This window comes from Equus asinus, chromosome 22, assembly GCF_041296235.1.
Source record: "Equus asinus isolate D_3611 breed Donkey chromosome 22, EquAss-T2T_v2, whole genome shotgun sequence".
In the NCBI taxonomy this organism is placed as follows: Eukaryota; Metazoa; Chordata; class Mammalia; order Perissodactyla; family Equidae; genus Equus; species Equus asinus.
The window spans coordinates 13,780,893-13,802,520 of NC_091811.1; the positions used below are offsets into that span (position 1 = coordinate 13,780,893).

Sequence of the window (21,628 nt, forward strand, 5' to 3'; positions counted from 1 at the left end):
CAGATTATAAAGTACACTTTCATACTTCAACAAACATCATACAAGGGCTGGCCCAGTGACGTATTGGTTAAGTTCACGTGCTCCACTTCTTTGCCCTGGGCTTCGCAGGCTCAGATCGCGGGCACGGACATAGCACTGACTGTCAGGCCACACTGTGGCAGCATCCCACATAAAACAGAGGAAGATTGCCACAGATGTTAGTGACAATCTTCTTCAAGCAAAAAGAGGAGGATTGGCAATAGATGTTAGGTCAGGGCCAATCTTCCTCACCGAAAAAAAAAGTTATACAATAATATTTGTATTTATGAAATATTTGACTTTTTTCAAATTCAATTAACATTTATTGCACTACACACCTATTATGTCAGGTAGTCTTATTGATAATTTTATACATATTATCTCCTTTGATCTCATTTTACTATCACAACCACCATAAAGGCATTTTCTCCATTTGACAATTGATGAAACTCACAAGAAGGCTCTCTGCTCTTTATATGCAGGCCTACCTTGGAAAGAATATCAATAGTCAAGTATTTCTCATTCCCAGAAGCATCTAACTTGGTTATATGAATCAGTCTTGAATTAGGGCATTATAAGCAAGGTGAAGAGACTCTCAGAGAATTTCAATCAAGATAATCGACAAAAACAAAATCAGATAATTTCAGAAGAAAGAAAGAATCTCTGAAGACCACTTGTCCTACCCTCTGGGTTTTACAGATGAGAAAACTAGGTCCATCGGGGCCAGCCCCGTGACCCAGTGGTTAAGTTTGCATGCTCTGCTTCAATGGCCCAGGGTTTCGCCAGTTTGAATCCTGGGTGTGGACATGGCACTGCTCGTTAGGCCATGCTGAGGTGGCATCCCACATGCCACAATTAGAAGGCCCCACAATTATGTACTGGGGGGCTTTGGGAGAAAAACGAAAAATAAAATCTTTAAAAAAAAAAAAAAAGAAAACTAGGTCCAAAAAGACTAAACAATGTTCCCATGGTCCCACACCTAGTTACTGATTAGTAGAGCCAGGATCAAAATGAGAATGCAAGTGTCCTTTTTTAAAATTCAATGTCCTATCTGCTACACCACTGACTCTCAAGCTCATCATCTGAACATCTCCTCTCCCTTTTTCTAACAAATATTTTGTAATATGCCCTTTACCATCCTGAAATGGAATTCATAGATAACAAGCCCACTCTCGTATGCAATCAAAAAATTAACATGCTCTAGGAATACTACTCAGCTGTAAAACAGAACAAAATCATTCCACTTGCAGTAACATGGATGGACCTTGAGGGAATTATGTTAAGTGAAATAAGCCAGCGAGAGAAGGACAATCTGTGTATGACTCCACTCATATGAGGAATTTAAAATTATGGACTAAGAACAGTTTAGTGGATACCAGGGGAAAGGTGGGGTGGGGGTTGGGCACAAAGGGTGAAGTGGTGCACCTACAACATGACTGACAAACATTAATGTACAAGTGAAATTTCATAAGACTGTAACCTATCATTAACTCAATAAAAAAATTAACATGCTCTATAAAAGAAAAATAAAAGGAAAGAATTCTATAATAAAATCATATGTATGTTAATATGTAGATGCTGCAGTACAGCAAAAGACACATGCACTTGAAACAGAGGCTGATGGGTGGCTGCAGTGGCCAATAAGGCAATGTTGCTGACGAAGTGATTTTCTAAAATGACAAAAACTCTAAGTTCCAAACAAAACAAAGTAAAATCTTCCATCAACTTACACTGCTGGAAAATTTAGTGTACAATGAAGCCATTCAAAAAGTGCTAATGTACTTATACACATTTTAGGTAGTTAGGATTTAGGCTCAGAGGATTATAAACAGATTTTTCACCTACACAAATTTCTGGCAAGACATTTGAAAATCATATGACTGATTTTCATGGAATGAGGGAGGAACTGTTCAATACGCAGGCCTATCCCGAGCATTACAGGCTTCCAGCAGTCTAGACATCTCTAGCCTAATCTCTACCCTAAACCCCAGAAATGCCTTCTGCCTCTAAGTTATTCAAGCAGCCAATGTTTCCACAACCTTCTAACAATTGAGAATCAATACACTACATCTTGAAAATAAGTACATACCATCAGAAATACCAAAAGAAATGCAGGAATTTATTCACTACCATTTAAGCAGAGTATCCTTTACCTGCTTCATCTCCGGAAAATGTTCTGTACCATGGATAACATTTTCATAGAGAAACAAGAAATATACTCCCTGAAATCACAAGATAGGAAAGACTGGAAACACTCATTAAAGTGTGCTTCTCTCCTAAAAATTTGGCACCTATTCTAAGTTCCTATGCCCATGAGGAAGAGCCATGTGGCAAGAATAAGTTACTAATTATTCAGGTTATCAAAACTAAGAACATTTTCTGAATATATTCTTCCAATTTCTCAGATTTTAAATCCTACACAATGGTTTTCACTTCACTCCCAAATATGTTTTTCTTTGAAACAGAATGAATGCTGTAGGAGTTTATAATGTAAACACAATGCAACTGGGAAAAAAAAAAAGAAAAATACCATGCTTAAACTAATATTTATCTGTGACCAGCTAATCAAAGTAGTTTTGCTTTCATTTTAATATGATTATCACAGACCAACAACAGGAATGATACTGGTGTACAAAGAAAAATATATATATATTTGTCCAAAACTCCCCACTCCAAAGAGATAAACATACCATTATTTATATTTTTTGACAATGAAAATACCTGAATTACAGACACATCTCTTCCTAGATTTCACAAAACACTGGAGAAAAATCCAATATAAACAATGAAGAACTTAACCTGAGAAAATATTTCCCCCAGTTATGCTTTGAAGATACTAAGAAAATGAAGGACAATGTTTCTTCATCATAAAATTTTACAGCATGAAGGAAAACTTAGAGATTAACTTTTCCAAATCCCTGCTTCACGGCCAAAAATGTACCGCATAATAAAACAGTGACCACCTATCCTCATACCGTATGCTAGCGGTATCAGAAAACAAAACTACATGATTTCTTTTTACCATACAGAGAATTTAAAAACCAAATCAAAATGAAACATACAAAATAACAGGCCTAAACATTCACAATATAACTTTAACAGAAGGCAGCATATATCATCGGCTCAACATTCAAAAATGCCCTCTTATTTTAAGTTTAATGGGATGGGCAAAGAAGATATTGTATTCCTCAAGCACAAACTACGTAATAAAGAGTTACATAAAATTTTCCATGAGAATGGCTTAATATGTGTTGCCTCCCAATATTCTTAGTCTTTAAAACTGAGCTCAGAGACTTTCAGGATTTTACAATGCTTTCTAATAGTTAAGCAAAGGTAACACAGATTCCCATTGCCAAGGAATTCTTGATGACTTGCTCTCTTCTTTTTCAGGGCAACAAATTATAATGTTCAAGCACTGCTCACAAGATAATTTTTAAAGTATGCAGTGATTCCTGTAGAATTTAGGTCTTCCTTCATTTAGAATTATGGATATAGTTGTATTCAATGGCTCCCAGAGAGTGAGAGAACAAAATTAAGTATTAGTGTGGACAAAATTATAACCAAAAATTGATCAGTACGTCCTTTTCCTTTTTGAATTTCTTCACAGTAAAAACTGAGTAACTGATGAGACAAAGAGGAATCCTTACCACAAAATACTCAATCAGGAGAATACTCACTGGTTAGCTATAATTACTGGCTCAGACAGCCCACCCAAGGAACCTCTCTAAGCTAAGGACAGAGAAATATATGCTATCAACAAATAAGTCAAGAAGAAAACACTGGACCTTTTGACCTTTTTCAACTTGTTGCTCTTTCTTTCACTGATGTTTCTATTAAGGGTTACTATATATTTCCAGAAGTCTATTATCTTCATATCCATTTTACCCTACAAGACAAGACATAGTTTGAAAGGAAAAATCCAGAAGAAAATATATGTATTCTTTACACTCATCCTCTAAATCGCTAAGTCACTTTAATTTTAATGTTAATTCAGGAGTCCAAAAACTCAAGAAAGCAAGTTACCGCCTTGCAAAATTTTCACATTGCTTTCAACTTTACAGTGTACCAGAAAAAATATAACGTACAAAGTAGGTGCTCAATATTTGTTAAGTCAAAAAGTAAATATTAAATATTAAACATTAAAACTAATATTTAATAATAGATGACACTTTCATGGCTTATCAGAAAAAGGGTGGCATCTTTAATCACAGTTAATATCTGAGAATGCACAACCAAAAGACATTAACGACAGATCTCAAAGCAGGATTATTCATTCAACGTGCATGGATAAACTCATCTCAAAACTTTAAAGAAGTACTTTTTCAGCTTTCTAGAACAGTGAAGTCTTCTCCTATTATTTAATATTGTCTGTGCTGAACTTTGGGCAATTATGCTTTATCCAGTCTGGGAAACTTTATCCAGTAATGGAAAACCATTACTCACAATTACTGAAGAAATAGTGTAATTTCCTAAAGCATGGCAAAGAACCAAAAGGCTTATTGATGTGAAAAATAGCAACATTGGGGCTGGCCCCATGGCCGAATGATTACGTTCGCGCACTCTGCTTTGGAAGCCCAGGGTTTCACCAGTTCGGCTCCTGGGCGCAGACATGGCACCACTCATCAAGCCATGCTGAGGCGGCATCCCACATGCCACAACTAGAAGGACCCACAATTAAAATATACAACTGTGTACTGGGGGGCTTTGGGGAGAAAAAGGAAGAGTAAAATCTTTTTAAAAAAAAACAGCAATATTTTGGGGCCTGCCTGGTGGCGTAGTGGTTAAGTTCGAACACTCTACTTCGGCAGTCCAAGGTTTGCAGGTTCAGGTCCCAGGCGAGGACCTACGCACTGCTTATCAAGCCATGCTGTGGCAGGCATCCAACATATAAAATAGAGGAGAATGGGCACAGATGTTAGCTCAGGGACAATCTTCCTCAGCAAAAAGAGGAGGATTGGTGGCAGATATTTGCTCAGGGCTAATATTCCTCAAAAAAACACCCAACATTTTATTACAACACCGAACAGATAAGAGAAGAAGAACATTAGCTAAAGAATAATCTAAGGGTTGCCCCATGGCCAAGTGGTTAAGTTTGTGCACTCCACTTCGGCAGCCGGCAGTTTCGCCGGTTCGGATCCTGGGCACAGACATAGCACCGCTCATCAGGCCATGCTGAGGCAGCGTCTCACATGCCACAACTAGAAGGACCCACAACTAAAAATACACAACTATGTACTAGGGGGCTTTGTGGAGAAAAAGGAAAAATAAAATCTTTAAAAACAAAAACAAAGAAGAATCTAGTCAAGACCCTCTTCCCAGAGCCAAAAGACCCCTGTAAGGCCTTTAGACTTGCCCTTTTCCCTGGAGCATTTCACCCCAGACAGTCACATCATTCCGGTCTCTCTTTGCTCAACTAACATCTTCAAAGAGGCAAAGAGCACTTCTGCTACTTACTGAAATACAATGGTTGTCTCAATGAACACCATTTTAACTTAAAACACTAAACTGACAAGCTTTGATTATTCAGATGCAAGTATATGGCTAAATTTTTCTCAAATAGTAATGAAACAAACCTGTCACTTCAAAAGACAATAACCAACAATATTTCTTGCCAATGATAAAATTTGAGCTTTCAAGCAAAAATCAGAATTTCGGAGACGTTGTACCCCCCAATCAGTGAGCTTGACAGGCCACCAATACTTAAAAAGACTTTTCTGATGTGATAGGAAGTGATATAAATGAATGTGAATTTTTTTAATTTGTCTAATGAAGTGTGTCAACATTTGGAAGATCTGCATAACTCACTGAACTAATATTTTCCAAGTGATCAATACACAACGTTATGAATGCAGGAGAAGGCTTATGTATTATTCATGTATATCCTCTACACATAAATAAGATCTATTCAAAGTGCAAGACAGACCAGTGTATTTCCATGTAACAAACTATGGAAAGCTCACTGATAAGGTTTCAGATTCCACATTGCAACTATCTTTAAGAAACTACCACTTGCAGATGAAAATGTTCTAAAATTAGATTATGGTTGTGGTTTCACAGCTCAGTAAATTTACTAAAACAAAAAATCATTGAATTGTATACTTAGAATTGATGAATTTTATGGTATATAAATCAGACATCAATAAAGTGTTTAAAAAAAACTACTACTTGCTCAATTTTGCTGGTTTCAAAAAACATCTAAAACTATCTAAAAAGGCTTTTAAATTACTCCTGCATTTTCCAACTACATATTCATGTGAAGCCTGATTTTCTTCATATACTTCAACCAAATCAACAAACTGCAACAGACCAGTGAAAGCAGAAACAGATAGGAGAATCAGCTATCTTCTATTAAGCCAGGCATTAAAGAGACTTGCAAAACTATTTTGCATTAAAAATGTTATTTAGGTTAACATTTAACGGGTTTGTTATTTTTAAATATATTAACAGGTATTTTTAAAATTTCTGTTTTAGTCTCTAGTATGGAAAATATTGATAGATAAAGCCTACATAAACAAAAGCTGCTAGGGGCTCCTTAATAATTTTTACAACTGTACAGGCGTCCTGAGGCCAAAAAATTTGAGAATTGCTGATAAAGGGGACCATACAAGTGCCTGAGGGCTCATCCAAGACTAGAACAAGTCATCCAAGGGTGATTTCAAGGTGAAATAGGCCCCTGCATATCTGATAAACAAATGGCAAGCAATCAGATATGCTGGAGTATACGAGGAAGCCATCTGGTGTAAAACTAATTTGGCCTGACCTTGTTTTTCCCAACAGCGCCCGATGTGGCCTGGCCGTTGAACATGCATTGTATATCTGTTTTAAGCATTTGCTACACCCCAAAGACAAGAACAAATGCCCTTAAGATAAAGGTGCAACTTCCCCTACACAGGCACTTCCTTAAGGATAAGCATCTCTCCCTAGACTAGGAACTGATTGCTGTGCTCACCCATGACCACCCAGCTCGAGACAACAGATCTGCTATCTGCCGTGTCCATCACTCACTGTGCTGACAGGGCAATCTTGTGACTATTGTAAAAGGGACATTTCAATCATATGTGATACATGCTCTCTGACTGTATATAACCACTCTGTAGACCCCTACTTCTTTGGAGTGCTCCATTTCTTTGTGGCAGGACTCTCCTGGGCTATATGGTCCTCAAAGCTGGCTCATAATAAACTCCTCCCAATTTTGATTTATTAGATTGGTTATGAATTATTTGCATCGACATATCACACACTCTGAAAGTATCTAAGCCACCAGCCACTGGTAAGGGAGAGTACAATGTGTACATCAAGGCTGAACTATTTTTCTCAAGGCTGAACTAGGAAAGCCTACAAGATTTCCACAGCTGAAATTAAGCTGGACAGGTATCATTTCAACCCAGTATTCTCTACCAACTGTCAAAATGTAACAAAATTTACCATGAACCTATTAGATAAGACTGCCAGAACAAAGAGAAAGGGAGGTAGTTTCAATAAGCATTATTGTTAATAAAATAGAAAAATAAAAGGAAGAGATCTATGTTAAAGATCAACTTTAAAACTCCAGAAAGAAAAGCGAACATTTTTAGAGATGCTTATGGCAGCACATAAAATGAGAAAAATACAGTTCATAAAAGCATTTCTAATCTTGTCCATAAGGGAAGAACAGAATATTTTCATTAGAAAGTTAATCACTTCCTTGCTGAAAGCACATTTTCTGCAATATTTCTCTTTTTAACAAATTTACTCCAAATTCATCATGCTGCGGTGCATGATCTTCAGTGAACTTGCTGTTAGCTAAAATAAAACAAAGGACATCTACTAGCAGGTTTGTTTACCACAGGACTATAAACCATTAGTAACCTTTTTTAATGAACGCAGCCGGCCCTCCGTATCCACGGATGAAAACTCGCCCGCTCGAGAGCTGGTTGCGTCGAGTACAGCACACCATTTCAGACAAGCGACTTGTGCTTCCGTGGATGTGGGCATTTGCGGGGGTTCCTGGAATCAATCCCCCGTGGGTACTGAGGAATGACTGTAGTGACTTTCAGGAATTGAGAGAATCACTCAAGTTATCCTGCCTTCAAAGAAAAATACCACAATAAAGATAGAAGATAAAAACACAAAAACAGCTGGGCAAGAAAATACATATAAAACACGTACCATGTAACGGCTTCCTTTTCCTCTCCACTCCTTACTGCCACAAGCCAAGACATGTAGCTTGTGATACTGAACCAGATCAGTAAATTTTCCAACATTAACAAGCATACATATAATAACATACGGGTGTATGTACCTAAGGTCACAGTCATTAATCTCTTATTTCCAAATGCTTATGAAAAACTTCTACTCAAATAATTAAAACTAAATTCACCATTTCTCACTCTAAATCTAGTTCCACTTTCTAATCTCTATCCATTTTCAACAATGGCAAAAACATTTCTCCAATCTCAATACCATGGTTCATCACAGTCGTCTCTCTTGCCATCAGTCTATATCCAAATATTTCTTTGAAAATATTTCATGGATGTGCACCTTCTTCTCCATTCCTATTACCCAAATTAAGTCAGGCCTTCTGCAACAAACTCGTTTGTTTTCCCTGCCTTCCTGCCTTCAACTCACTCTATTAACAGCAATAAATGCTGCTCCTAAACAGTATTTTTTGTTACGTTATTCATTTCCTTGTTCAACAACTCCCTAGGGCAACTTCCTATTACCTTCTTGAAATTCTTCTTCAAGTCAATCAGATGAAGAAAGAAAAAATTACACACTTTTAAAGGATGAATTGAATTATCTCTCAATAAAGTTGTCACAAAGGGAGAGAGGGAGGAATGGAGGGAAGGCTAAAAGGGTGTGAGAGGATGTGGGGGGGGGTGCGGGGGGACGACACTCTCTAAGTGGTTCTCCATGAAGTCCCACCTTATTTCATACCACTTCAGGCACTCTGAAGAGCTGAAAGACTCAGAGCACCCATCCAGTTGTCAGAAGCATTCTCGCTTCCCAGAAACCAATTCTAGTGATAGTCAATCATTACTTTGTGAAACCTTCTCTTCCATTAAATAGATACATCTTTGCTAGAAAATATATTCCTCCATGGAGCCAAAACCCAAAATCATAATATTTGTACTGATTTTTCCAGTGTTGGCCTTCCAAGAAAATACCAAAAAAAAAAGACAAAAAACTTCCTTCTAAGAAAAGAGAAAAAACTTCCTTCTACGTTGCTGCTCATCAAATACAGAGTGTAACTAAAATGTCACAAGTCTCCTCTTTTTCAGTTCCCTCAACCACCAGCATGTTTCTAGGCCCTTCCAATACTCTTCTGGGCAACAGAGTACCCATAACATGATGTCAACTTTCAAGGGCAGCAAGATTTTAAAAAGTAAAATGGAACTATGACCTCTTTTGATCAACATTAATATAACTAAAAACGATGCCCATTTTCTGGTTTCATTTGCACAATAGAATAAAAGGTGGGTTTTCGAACTCATGTTTAAGCTGCTATCTGCAAAGTTACTGTAAACTGGCAAATCCCTAAAAACAATTCTATTTCATTAAGATGAAATCATGCACTAGATTGCACTGTGAAATCCAAGAAAAGTTGGGGGGGGGGGGAAACAACTGCAATCCTGCAGCAAATTCTATTTCCTCACAAATAAGCCATGTCAGAAATCTGTACATTTTTTATTAGATTCAGTGAATCATTTTTCATAATACTCCACTACATTCCAGACAATCAAATTTATCAAATCTACAAGAAGTTAACTTCCCATACTCACTTACAAGACAAGATCCAACCGATGGATAGCTTAAATTTCTATAAGCCCACATGAACAAATTTCGCTTCTCAAAATGATTGTTAACTCCCCAAAAGGAATATATCTATTTTACATTTGATTTAATTTTCTCAGGGCATTCTCGTAGTGCCTTTAACACATCCCATTTCTGGAACACCAAAAATGAGCAAATCTATCCGGAAAATAGACTAGAATACTGATTTATCCACAATACACTGAATAATCATTCATAATTCATCTCTATGTTAAAACAAAATTATCAAAAAGAAAAGCTCAACAAATAGTCCAAGCCATAGATCCCAGATTTTAAGATCAGACTTTAAATGACAATGAAACAATTAGCAACCTCATGAAAAAGTTTATTTAAATTCAAATAATAATGGCTTTCACCAAGTGACAAATCAAGGTACAACCTAAAATTATAAAAATGTTAACAGTCACCAGTGTCCAGTGAGAAAAATGAAAAAACAAAGATTAACAAAGAGTAAGTTTATCTTTTCGTATTTCTAAACTTGAAATTCTCTTGATCCCTAAATAAATAAAATCAAAATCAAAAAAGAAAACAATATACAATGCAAAATAAACTCAATTGCCACACTATAATATTAAACAGAATGTACTCTGATGACACAAAATCCCAATGAAAGTGCTTAAAAATAATTATTTTTAAAATAAGCTTCTAACTAAACTCAACATATAGAAATTGTTACAAGACATAATAATCATAAAAAAGTATCACAATGGGAACCAAAGCAAACATCAATAAATACAAGAGAGTTGAAATAATATCAAGCATCTTTTCTGATCATAACGCTATTAAACTAGAAATCAACTACAAGAAAAAAGCAGAGAAAGGTGCAAAAATGTGGAGACTAAACAACACGCTTCTCAACAAACAATGGATCATTGAAGAAATTAAAGAAGAAATCAAATATTATCTGGAGACAAATGAAAATGAGAACACGACATACCAAATCATTTGGGATGCAGCAAAAGCAGTCCTAAGAGGGAAATTCATCGCAATACAGGCTCACCTCACTAAACAAGAAAAAGCTCACGTAAGCAACCTCAAACGACACCTAACAGAACTAGAAAAAGAAGAACAAACAAAGCCCAGAGTCAGTAGAAGGAGGGAAATAATAAAAATAAGAGCAGAAATAAACGATATTGAAACAAAAAAGACAATAGAAAGGATCAATGAAACAAAGAGTTGGTTCTTCGAAAGAATTAACAAAATTGACAAACCCCTAGCCAGACTCACCAAGAAAAGAAGAGAGAAAGCGCAAATTAATAAAATCAGGAATGAGAGAGGAGAAATCACAACAGATACCAATGAAATACAAGAGATCATAAGAGAATACTATGAAAAACTATATGCCAACAAATTGAACAACCTGGAAGAAATGGACAAATTCCTAGACTCCTACAATCTCCCCAAACTGAATCAGGAAGAAATGGAGAATCTGAATAGACCAATCACAAGAAAGGAAATAGAAACGGTAATCAAAAACCTTCCCAAAAACAAGAGTCCAGGACCAGACGGCTTCTCTGGAGAATTCTACCAAACATTCAAAGAAGACTTAATACCTATTCTCCTCAAACTGTTCCAGAAAATTGAGAAAGATGGAGAACTCCCTAACACATTCTATGAAGCCAACATCACTCTGATCCCCAAACCTGACAAGGACAACACAAAGAAGGAGAACTACAGGCCGATATCACTGATGAACATAGATGCAAAAATCCTCAACAAAATTTTGGCAAACCGATTACAGCAATACATCAAAAAGATTATACACCATGATCAAGTGGGATTTATACCAGGGACACAGGGATGGTTCAACATCCGCAAGTCAATCAACGTGATACACTACATCAACAAAATGAAAAACAAAAACCACATGATCATCTCAATAGACGCAGAGAAAGCATTCGACAAGATCCAACACCCATTTATGATAAAAACCCTCAGTAAAATGGGTATAGAAGGAAAGTACCTCAACATAATAAAGGCCATATATGATAGACCCACAGCCAACATCATACTCAATGGACAAAAGCTGAAAGCCATCCCTCTGAGGACAGGAACAAGAGAAGGGTGCCCACTTTCACCACTCCTATTCAACATAGTACTGGAGGTGCTGGCCAGAGCAATTCGGCAGGAAAAAAAAATAAAAGGAATCCAAATAGGTAACGAAGAAGTAAAACTCGCGTTGTTTGCAGACGACATGATCTTATACATAGAAAACCCCAAAGAATCCACAGAAAAACTATTAGAAATAATCAACAACTACAGCAAAGTAGCAGGGTATAAAATTAACGTGCATAAATCAGTAGCATTTCTATACACTAACAATAAACTAACAGAAAAAGAACTCAAGAACTCTATCCCATTCACAATCGCAACGAAAAGAATAAAATACCTTGGGATAAACTTAACCAAGGAAGTGAAGGATCTATACAATGTAAACTACAAGACTTTCTTGAAAGAAATTGACGATGACATAAAGAGATGGAAAGACATTCCTTGCACATGGATTGGAAGAATAAACATAGTTAAAATGTCCATACTACCCAAAGCAATATACAGATTCAATGCTATCCCAATCAGAATCCCAAGAACATTCTTCACAGAAATTCAACAAACAATCCTAAAATTCATATGGGGGAACAAAAGACCACGAATTGCTAAAGCAATCTTGAGCAAGAAAAACAAAGCCGGCGGAATCACAATCCCTGATTTCAAAACATACTACAAAGCTACAGTGATCAAAACAGCATGGTACTGGTACAAAAACAGGTGCACAGATCAATGGAACAGAATTGAAAGCCCAGAGATAAAACCACACATCTATGGACAGCTAATCTTCGACAAAGGAGCAGAGGGCCTACAATGGAGAAAAGAAAGTCTCTTCAACAAATGGTGCTGGGAAAACTGGACAGCCACATGCAAAAGATTGAAAATCGACCATTCTTTTTCACCACACACCAAAATAAACTCAAAATGGATCAAAGACCTAAAGATTAGGCCTGAGACAATAAGTCTTTTGGAAGAGAATATAGGTAGTACACTCTTTGACATCAGTTTCAAAAGAATCTTTTCGGACACTGTAACTCCTCAGTTGAGGGAAACAATAGAAAGAATAAACAAATGGGACTTCATCAGACTAAAGAGCTTCTTCAAGGCAAGGGAAAACAGAATTGAAACAAAAAAACAGCTCACTAATTGGGAAAAAATATTTACAAGCCACTTATCCGACAAAGGATTAATCTCCATAATATACAAAGAACTCACACTGCTTAACAACAAAAAAACAAACAACCCGATCAAAAAATGGGCAGAGGACATGAACAGACATTTCTCAAAAGAAGATATGAATATGGCCAATAGACACATGAAAAGATGTTCATCATCGCTAATCATCAGGGAAATGCAAATCAAAACTACACTAAGATATCACCTTACCCCCGTTAGATTGGCAAAAACATCCAAAACCAAGAACGACAAATGTTGGAGAGGTTGTGGAGAAAGAGGAACCCTCATACACTGTTGGTGGGAATGCAAACTGGTACAGCCACTATGGAAAACAGTATGGAGATTTCTCAAAAAGTTAAAAATAGAAATACCCTATGACCCAGCTATCCCATTACTGGGTATCTATCCTAAGAACCTGATATCAGATATCTCAAGAGTCCGTTGCACCCCTATGTTCATCGCAGCATTATTTACAATAGCCAAGACGTGGAACCAGCCTACATGCCCAGAAACTGATGATTGGATAAAGAAGATGTGGTATATATACACAATGGAATACTACTCAGCCATAAAAAAAGACGAAATTGGCCCATTCACAACAATGTGGATGGACCTCGAGGGCATTATGTTAAGCGAAATAAGTCAGTCAGAGAAAGACGAACTCTATATGACTCCACTCATAGGTGGAAATTAGTATATTGAGAAGGAGATCTGATCGGTGGTTACCAGGGAAAAGGGGGGGTGGGGGGAGGGCACGGAGGGGGTAGTGGTGTACCCACAACATGACTAACAAAAATGTACAACTGAAATTTCACAAGCCTGTAATCCATCATAACATTAATAAAAAAAAAAAAAAAAAAAAAAAAGTATCACAATATCTTGGTAGATGTTAGTTAGAATATAATAAAAAATATACATCATCCAAAGCCTATTAGCTTTGTAATTCAATCAAGCTCACAGCTGGATTTTTATTCTTCATCAAGTAAAACATACACTAAAAGCCTTCCTCATTGTCAGTTTAAAAAAGAAAGAGAAAAAGTATTTCCTGTTAAAACATATATTGTTCCATCTCTCCAACCACCAATATTTGAAAGTTCAGTAACAAAAGGATTATGAGACATAAAAACAGCTGGGTATTTATTTTAGAAAGAATCTTTAAACAGAACTCCATAATAATGAACCATACACATCAGGCAATTCTAAGCACGTGTGTTTTACATTTGACAGGATTCTAGACTAAGATTTCTGTAGCCCAATCAGATCAAACCTTTAGAACGTATCTAAATCTCTGGTGTCAAACTGAAATGGTGAAATTTGTTTAATTACTGTAAAGCCTATTAAACCAATCTTCTTTGTAAACTGGAAAATGTCCGACCTCTGAGGGATATGGAGGGTATAATGAACACAGAGTTTAATTAGGACCCACTGCTGGCTCACTATAATCTATTAATTACCATTCTCAGTTCTCCATACCTCATTGCAGTGTTTCACTTTACTTTAAAATTGCACCCTTTGTTTTCTGGACCAAAGTTATACAATTTTAGGATTGTGTGGTAATTATAGTGAGTGCATGAAGAATATATTCCTGCCAGCATTGGTGTTTAAATAGGGCAAGGGGCGGAATCTAGATAAGGCAGTCATCATCCTCCTTCAGCACATATGGTTTTTTTGGCATCATAGTCCTGTGGGGCTGTTTCACTTCCACTGGACCCAAGTGCTCTGAGTCCCCACTATAGTCTTTTCAGAAGATTCAAATATTTTGCCTTTGAATGTAGCTTGATAATTAGAAAGAATATTGCCATTGCTTTTTATCCACACAGCTTTTAACACAGAGGCATAATTAGCAGCCTCAATTATTTCAAAATACAGAAGAAGTATGCCAGTAGTTTTTTTCCCTGTTAAAATGGACATTTCCAAGTTACTTGATAATAAAAACCATCTTGGTGATAGGCATATTCTCAGCATCATCAGAAAGGTAAATTGGAGGCTAGCTAATTCAATGATAAATCCAGTAACCTCAATTCAACTTCAACCAAAATCCACTTTAAATTTTATATATACACACACACACACACACACACACACAAATTACATTTACAATTAAAGACACACACACATACTGTCAATCTATTCTTGAAAGGTAGAACCTTTAAACGGAAGTGTTTATGTGTAATTTTATTAACTTATTAAAAAGAACTTATATCTCAGCCACTTTTCAGGTAAACAAAAGTAAACTGTGACTTTTATTAACAATACATTTGAGACTAGATAATATTAAAGTTCGATGATGCTTAACTGTCTAAATACATATAAAGTACTTCATAATTGAGCACTGATACACCATCAGTACATACTCCAAATTTATCAATCTCATTTTCACAAAATTAAAAGAACCTAATATCCTCCCTAGGAACACAGATACAGTTTCTAAAACCTATGCTACACTGATACTTTACCACGAGACTAAAGAAAGCAAACTCATTTTTTCTCTCTTGATATTTACAATTCAATACCAAACTACAGAAGCTTTTAGAATGTACTATTATTTTATATTTAGGAATGACTAACTTTTGGTGGTGTACTTCACTTTCTGACAACTCAAATGTTAACTAAAGAAAAACTATGACCCTACTCTGTTTCATATATCATCTGAATATTTTATCTTGTGCATCAATGATTCTCGAGGAGACAACAAAATCACCTAGACAGCTTTTTTTTAACTAAATATACCTAAGATTTTAAAAACCCTTTTCCTGTACACACATTCCTTCTACTGAGGGTCAATGTCTCAATGAATGATCACTATGTATAGAAGTCTGTCACAACTCTGAGGTGTAATATGGCCAAAAAAAAAAAAAGGGATGAGAAGCACTGAGCCAATGGTCCCTTGTTTTTTTTCCCCCTTCTTTCACAATTGAGCTCAAAAGTGGCAACAGAACCATCGCAAATTCCCTCTGGCAAATGAGCAACAGACTAGGTTAAGAATTAGGTGTACTAAAATTCTAAAGATCCCAAAACTGGTTTATCATCAGAACCACCAGAGAAGCCTGTTTAAAATCCAGGTTACTGGACTCCATTTCCAGAAATATATTACTTAGCTGGTCTGAAGCTGGGAATCTATATCTTAAATAAATATAACTGGTGATACCAATGTATCTGAGCCAGCACTTAGGAATCCTGTCCCTACTTTTAAGATCTAACACTGGGGTCAATTTTAGTTCTTTCCTTTCTTTTCACATTTTTAAAGTGTTGAAGACTCAAATGCAAAGAACTTCCTAAGGAGTACTTTTTTTTTTTTTTTTTAAAGATTTTTATTTTTTCCTTTTTCTCCCCAAAGCCCCCCGGTACATAGCTGTGTATTCTTCGTTGTGGGTTCTTCTAGTTGTGGCATGTGGGACGCTGCCTCAGCGTGGTCTGATGAGCAGTGCCATGTCCGCGCCCAGGATTCGAACTAACGAAACACTGGGCCGCCTGCAGCAGAGCGCGCGAACTTAACCACTCGGCCACGGGGCCAGCCCCCTAAGGAGTACTTTTTAAAGGACATTTCCTCTTTTTTAAGAAGGCTGGGTTTCTAAGAGCCTTAGAGATTTAAGAATACTAACAAAACATTCAGATTTTGTGTAGGGACAAATTAAATTTAATCACTGGTTAAAAAGTAAAAGGAAAGCAGTTTGAAGTTATACTATACCTGAGAAAGAATAAAATTATAAATTCTAATTATTTTTTAAATCTCTGACTCAAATGAATTCAAGGTATAGTTTTTAATTCATATTGTACTATCAAATAATAATCCGAAGATTTTTAACTCTGTGATATTAGTTAAATTAACTGGTACAGACACAATAGAATATAGGCATCAAAAATGATTCAGATATATATTATAAAGCTTTAACATACAGTAGAAATGTTGCTGACTAAAAAAAGGTCACAACATAACACCTATAATATTCCATTCATGTAAAATTTGTATGTCTGTGTGCACAAAGATAGTTCATTAGGGAGAAACATCAAAATGTTAACAGTGGAATAGCAAAGTTATCACAGATAGATTTGGGCTAAACTTTGCTTTCTTATCTATGTTCTTCTGTATTATTTTTATGATCAGAAAAGAAGCTATTTTTATTACTGAAAAAGTCTGGGGTTTTAACATACAAAACAATGTAACTAGAGTTCTTCTTCAAATAACCAAAACAGTAGATGTGAATGTCTGAACTGAGTGTTAGTAATAGAATGGTAAAACAACCAATAGAAATCTTAAATTAGATTTACTTCATCGGAGACAGAGATCATTTCAAATTCCTTTACTTCTTAGCATCATTCAAGAACAGTGCAGAAATCCAAATAAGTTTATCACTTTCTTCATAATTTTTATTAACCTAACCCAAAAATAAAGTATAACACTAACAATGAGATAGCTACTATAAAATTCTCCTTTAAGACTATAGGAGAATTTTTTCAAGGAGGCAAATTCAAACTTGCAAATTTAAGAAAAGTTCTAAAAGTCTTTTAAACAAAAAGTATGGTTAAGATTTTAATTGCTGGAGCTTGAATATGATTTGTTCACATCTTTGGAGTCACATGTCACTGAATGTGACATGGCTATGGCCAAAACATCAACTATACATAACCTGGAAGAGCGCAGAAAAACAGTAAATGAATGTTTCATGTATCCATAAGATAGGACTTAACTCTTGAACTGCAAAGCCCGTAATTATAATGCCTAATTATCTCAATTATTCTCCAGAAGCAACCAATCACAGCAAGTTGCCTTTCTTCCACCTTACATATGAAGAATTAGAGAAAAAAAAGCTACATAAGGATCCTGAAGTTAAACTATCATGAATGTCAACAGAAAGAACTCACTATTGGTACTTAATAAATATTTACATAATCCACATTAATATTTTTAACTAATTTCCATTCTGTGCTGTCAACATAGTGATTTGCCTTCTGATCTTTTTTTGTTTTTTTAAGACTGACTTGTTTGACATTACAGTAAATCTTAATGCTACATCTCACTCGTAAATTACACAGCCTGAATAATTTTGATAAAAGATCTTAGAGCATGCAGCAAAATTATATTCTCACAAGAACTGAAAAAAGATAATATATGCTGAAAGAAAAGACACGAAGGGAAAGAGAAGCCAGGGAAAAGAAACAAGCAAGAATGGTGAGCAAGCAGACATGGCAACAAGACAAAAATGAAGGCACAGAACCAAATCTAGAAAAGGCTGAGAAAGGGAGGACAGAAAATACTAAGATAAATAGGAAAAAGGAAGATAAATGAACCAAGAAGGGAAAAACCTAAGAAAGAAGAGAAAAAGAATGGCTCATTTCATTTGTATACATGACTTCCCTCAATAAACGTAACCATACATACAAAACTAACCTGGTTTTCCTCCTGTACAACTCTATACTGTTCCTTCCAAATAGTGATTTTGGAAGCTTCATCTTTTCTCAGGGCTCGTTCTTTCTTCAGCTCTGGGCTCCAGAAGGTCTTGATACTATTCATTGAAGAACTTAATTTGCTCTCCTTTACTTCCACATCCTTCCGCAAGAGGTCGTTTTCCCTTAATACTTCCTTCAGCTGTGTCTGCAGATCCATGATTGTGTTATCTCTTGCCTGACGAAGAGAATGAGGAACGGTGGATGCCATACTCACAGGAGGGAGGTGATGCTCTCCAAATGCTATGGTGTCACTAGCAACCCCACTGCTAGCTATATTGGGGCTGCTGCCCATAGCAGTCATCCTAACACCATAAGGCAGACGTCCCCCAGAACGGCCAAGTGTCATGGTGCTTTTAGGTGTTTCTGAACCCACATTTTCATGGTCACTTAAGTACATAGGGCCAGATGTGGCATAGGCAGCATTTAAGGATTGGATATTCTCCATTGAAAGGGTTTTTCCACTGCCACCTCCAACACTGCTTCCAGAACTCCCTCCTGTACTATTGGTTCGACGATGACCCAAGCGAGGGGAACGTGGAAGCCTAGGTGAACGCCCAGGGCTCTGGTTGCTGGGTTCTACCTTCCCAACTGAGCGAGCACTTCCATACATGGTTGCAAGATGAGTTTAGGTGCCAGGAAAGGTGTAAAGCAGAAAACAAAATACGGAACTCCGTGAGGTTTCTCTATGGCTACAAGTCTGCTTAAGGCTAATCAGAAATAACAGGTCCTCAGCTGTCCAGTCTTGAAGAAATATCTTACACCATATCTGTAATGAAAATATCACACATTAAATCCTCCAATAATAAACACTTTATTTCACAATAAACATCATTTTTAAAATATTTCACGTCTCAAAACTGAATACTGAAACGATACCACACAAATGGAAAAGAAAAAGAACTGAGATAGAAAGACAGGCAAGGAAAAGATAAAATTCAATGTTCGAATACATGATTTTCTAACTGGAAAACCCAGGATCACCAACTGACAAGTAATTAGAACTGATAATAGAACTCAACAAATTGGTCTGACAGAAGATCAATAGATAAACATCAATACTTTCCCGTATATAACTAATAACAATTAGAAAATGCAATTTTTAAAAAATCTCATTCATAATAGCAACAAAACCATAAAAACACTTTGATATAAATCCAACAACAACGTGCAAGCATTTTTGGAAAAAACTATAAAACTCTACTGAAAGAACATCTGAACAAAAGGAAAGTTATCCATGCTCATGGATGAGAAGAAAAACACTGTAACGGTGTCGGTTCTTCCCCAGCTACTCCAAATCCCAATGCAAACCTCTCTAAGATTCTTCACGTAACTCAACCAGCTGGCTCTAAAATTCCAATGGAAGACTAAAGGGACAACAATAACCAAAACAATCTGAAATAGAACAAAAAAGGAAGATGTCCCCTAAATAGCAAGATAAATTATGGGTCCATGATCCTATTTCCAATGCAAAAATCCAAAAAGGTCCAAAAATAAGTTTTTCCTTTTTAACTCATTTAGCAGCAAAACCCGACCTGCTCTGATACGAGGTCACTTATTGTTTGTATGTATCTCACTTAGTGTGAATATTCCTACACTTCACTGAGAAAACAATGTATATGATTATAGGACACTGCATAATGTCCAATGGGTATTATGTGGAAAAAATCTGGACTCCAAAACCACATCTGACCCCCAGGATTTCTCATAAGGACTTGTAGTCTTTTAAAGCTACAGTAATTAAAACTCTATAGTACTGGCCCAGGAACAGACTCTAAATTATATATGTGAGTTTATTAGTATATGCTAAAAGTAACATGTCAAAACAATGAAGAAAGGAAAAATCATTTAATAAATGGGGTTTAAACAACTGGTGCTCTTCGAAAAAAATTAATTACATTCCTACTTCACACAGTACACAGAAATAAATTTTATGTACGTTAAAGATATAATTTTAAAACTATTAAAAGTACTAGAAGAAAACTTAGGAGAATATCCCTGGGAACTCAAGTGAAGATATGGCTTCTTAAACAGGAAACAGAAAGCAAAAATCATAAAGAAAAACAACTAATACATTTAACTATGTCAAAGTGACAAAATATACCAAAAAAATACTATAAGCAAAATTAAAAGAAAAACCAAAAACTAGGTGAAAAATATATCTATCATATGCATAAAAATCTGCATACAAAATATACAGAGAATTCCCACATGAGAAATGCCACACTGAAACAGCAGTGGCTGCAGGAGAGGGCACTCGTATTTCTAAGGAGAGATGGGGGGGAATGTTTGTGGAGGCTTTAGCTTCACATATAAAGCTTTCATACTCAGACTACAATAAACCTTGAATTTTTTAAAAGGGAAATATGTTCATATTCTACAAGTATAATTAAAACAAATTTTAAAAACATATCGGGGGCCGGCCCGGTTGCACAGTGGTTAAGCGCGCACCTTCCGCCTCAGCGGCCCAGGGTTCACCAGTTCAGATCCCGGATGCAGACATGGCACTGCTTGGCAAGCCATGTTGTGGTAGGCGTCCCACATACAAAGTAGAGGAAGATGGGCACGGCTGTTAGGTCAGGGCCAGTCTTCCTCAGCAAAAAGAGGAGGATTGGCAGCAGATGTTAGCTCAAGGCTAATCTTCCTCAAAACAAAACAACACAAAACAAAAAACATATCATAGCTATCTGCTTTCCACACTTCTCTCAAAGATAAATCACTACTGATCTAAACTAGATCTCTGTGATTTCCTAACATCATTCTACCAAAGAAATGGCTTAGGTCAAGTAACAGGTTTTAGCATATTAGATAATATTCTCCAAAAATCCTCTGTTATGTAGAATTGATTCTTATAAGTGTTTATTCATTGAAAACACTATCCAAGTAAAATCACATGGTCAAAAATAAGATTTTAAAGGGTCTATATATTCTAGCCAAACTTAAGTTAAAGATCTTCAGAAATATGAATACACTGGCAGTCTCATCCTTACTCCAGTGACATTACACCCAGTAAAGACAGCCCTCGGGTAACAACAAGCAAAACAGGAGATACTCTGAACCCAAACCTTTAAGGTTCCACCTCGGAAATAGCAAGAATGCGCAAAGTTCAGGAATTGCAATATTCTGCCAG

At 36.3% G+C, this 21,628-nt stretch overlaps 1 protein-coding gene across 16 annotated transcripts in view; it reads right to left on the reverse strand.

Annotated features, from left to right (window-relative positions):
• ERC1 (ELKS/RAB6-interacting/CAST family member 1) overlaps positions 1 to 21,628 on the reverse strand; it is a 526,143-nt gene that overhangs the window by 469,950 nt on the left and 34,565 nt on the right. For 12 of the 16 annotated variants that reach the window (XR_011497049.1, XR_011497048.1, XM_070494769.1 and 9 more), the window contains one exon: positions 18,443 to 19,267. The exons of 1 other annotated variant lie outside the window; for it this stretch is intronic. Coding sequence is in view for 13 of the 15 variants with exons in the window: in XM_070494769.1 (XP_070350870.1) it covers positions 18,443 to 19,111 (669 nt within the window). In the remaining 2 variants the exon portion in view is untranslated. The remainder of the gene's footprint in view (positions 1 to 18,442; positions 19,268 to 21,628) is intronic. 3 more of the 16 variants (XM_070494775.1, XM_070494774.1, XM_070494773.1) reach the window with 1 other exon arrangement.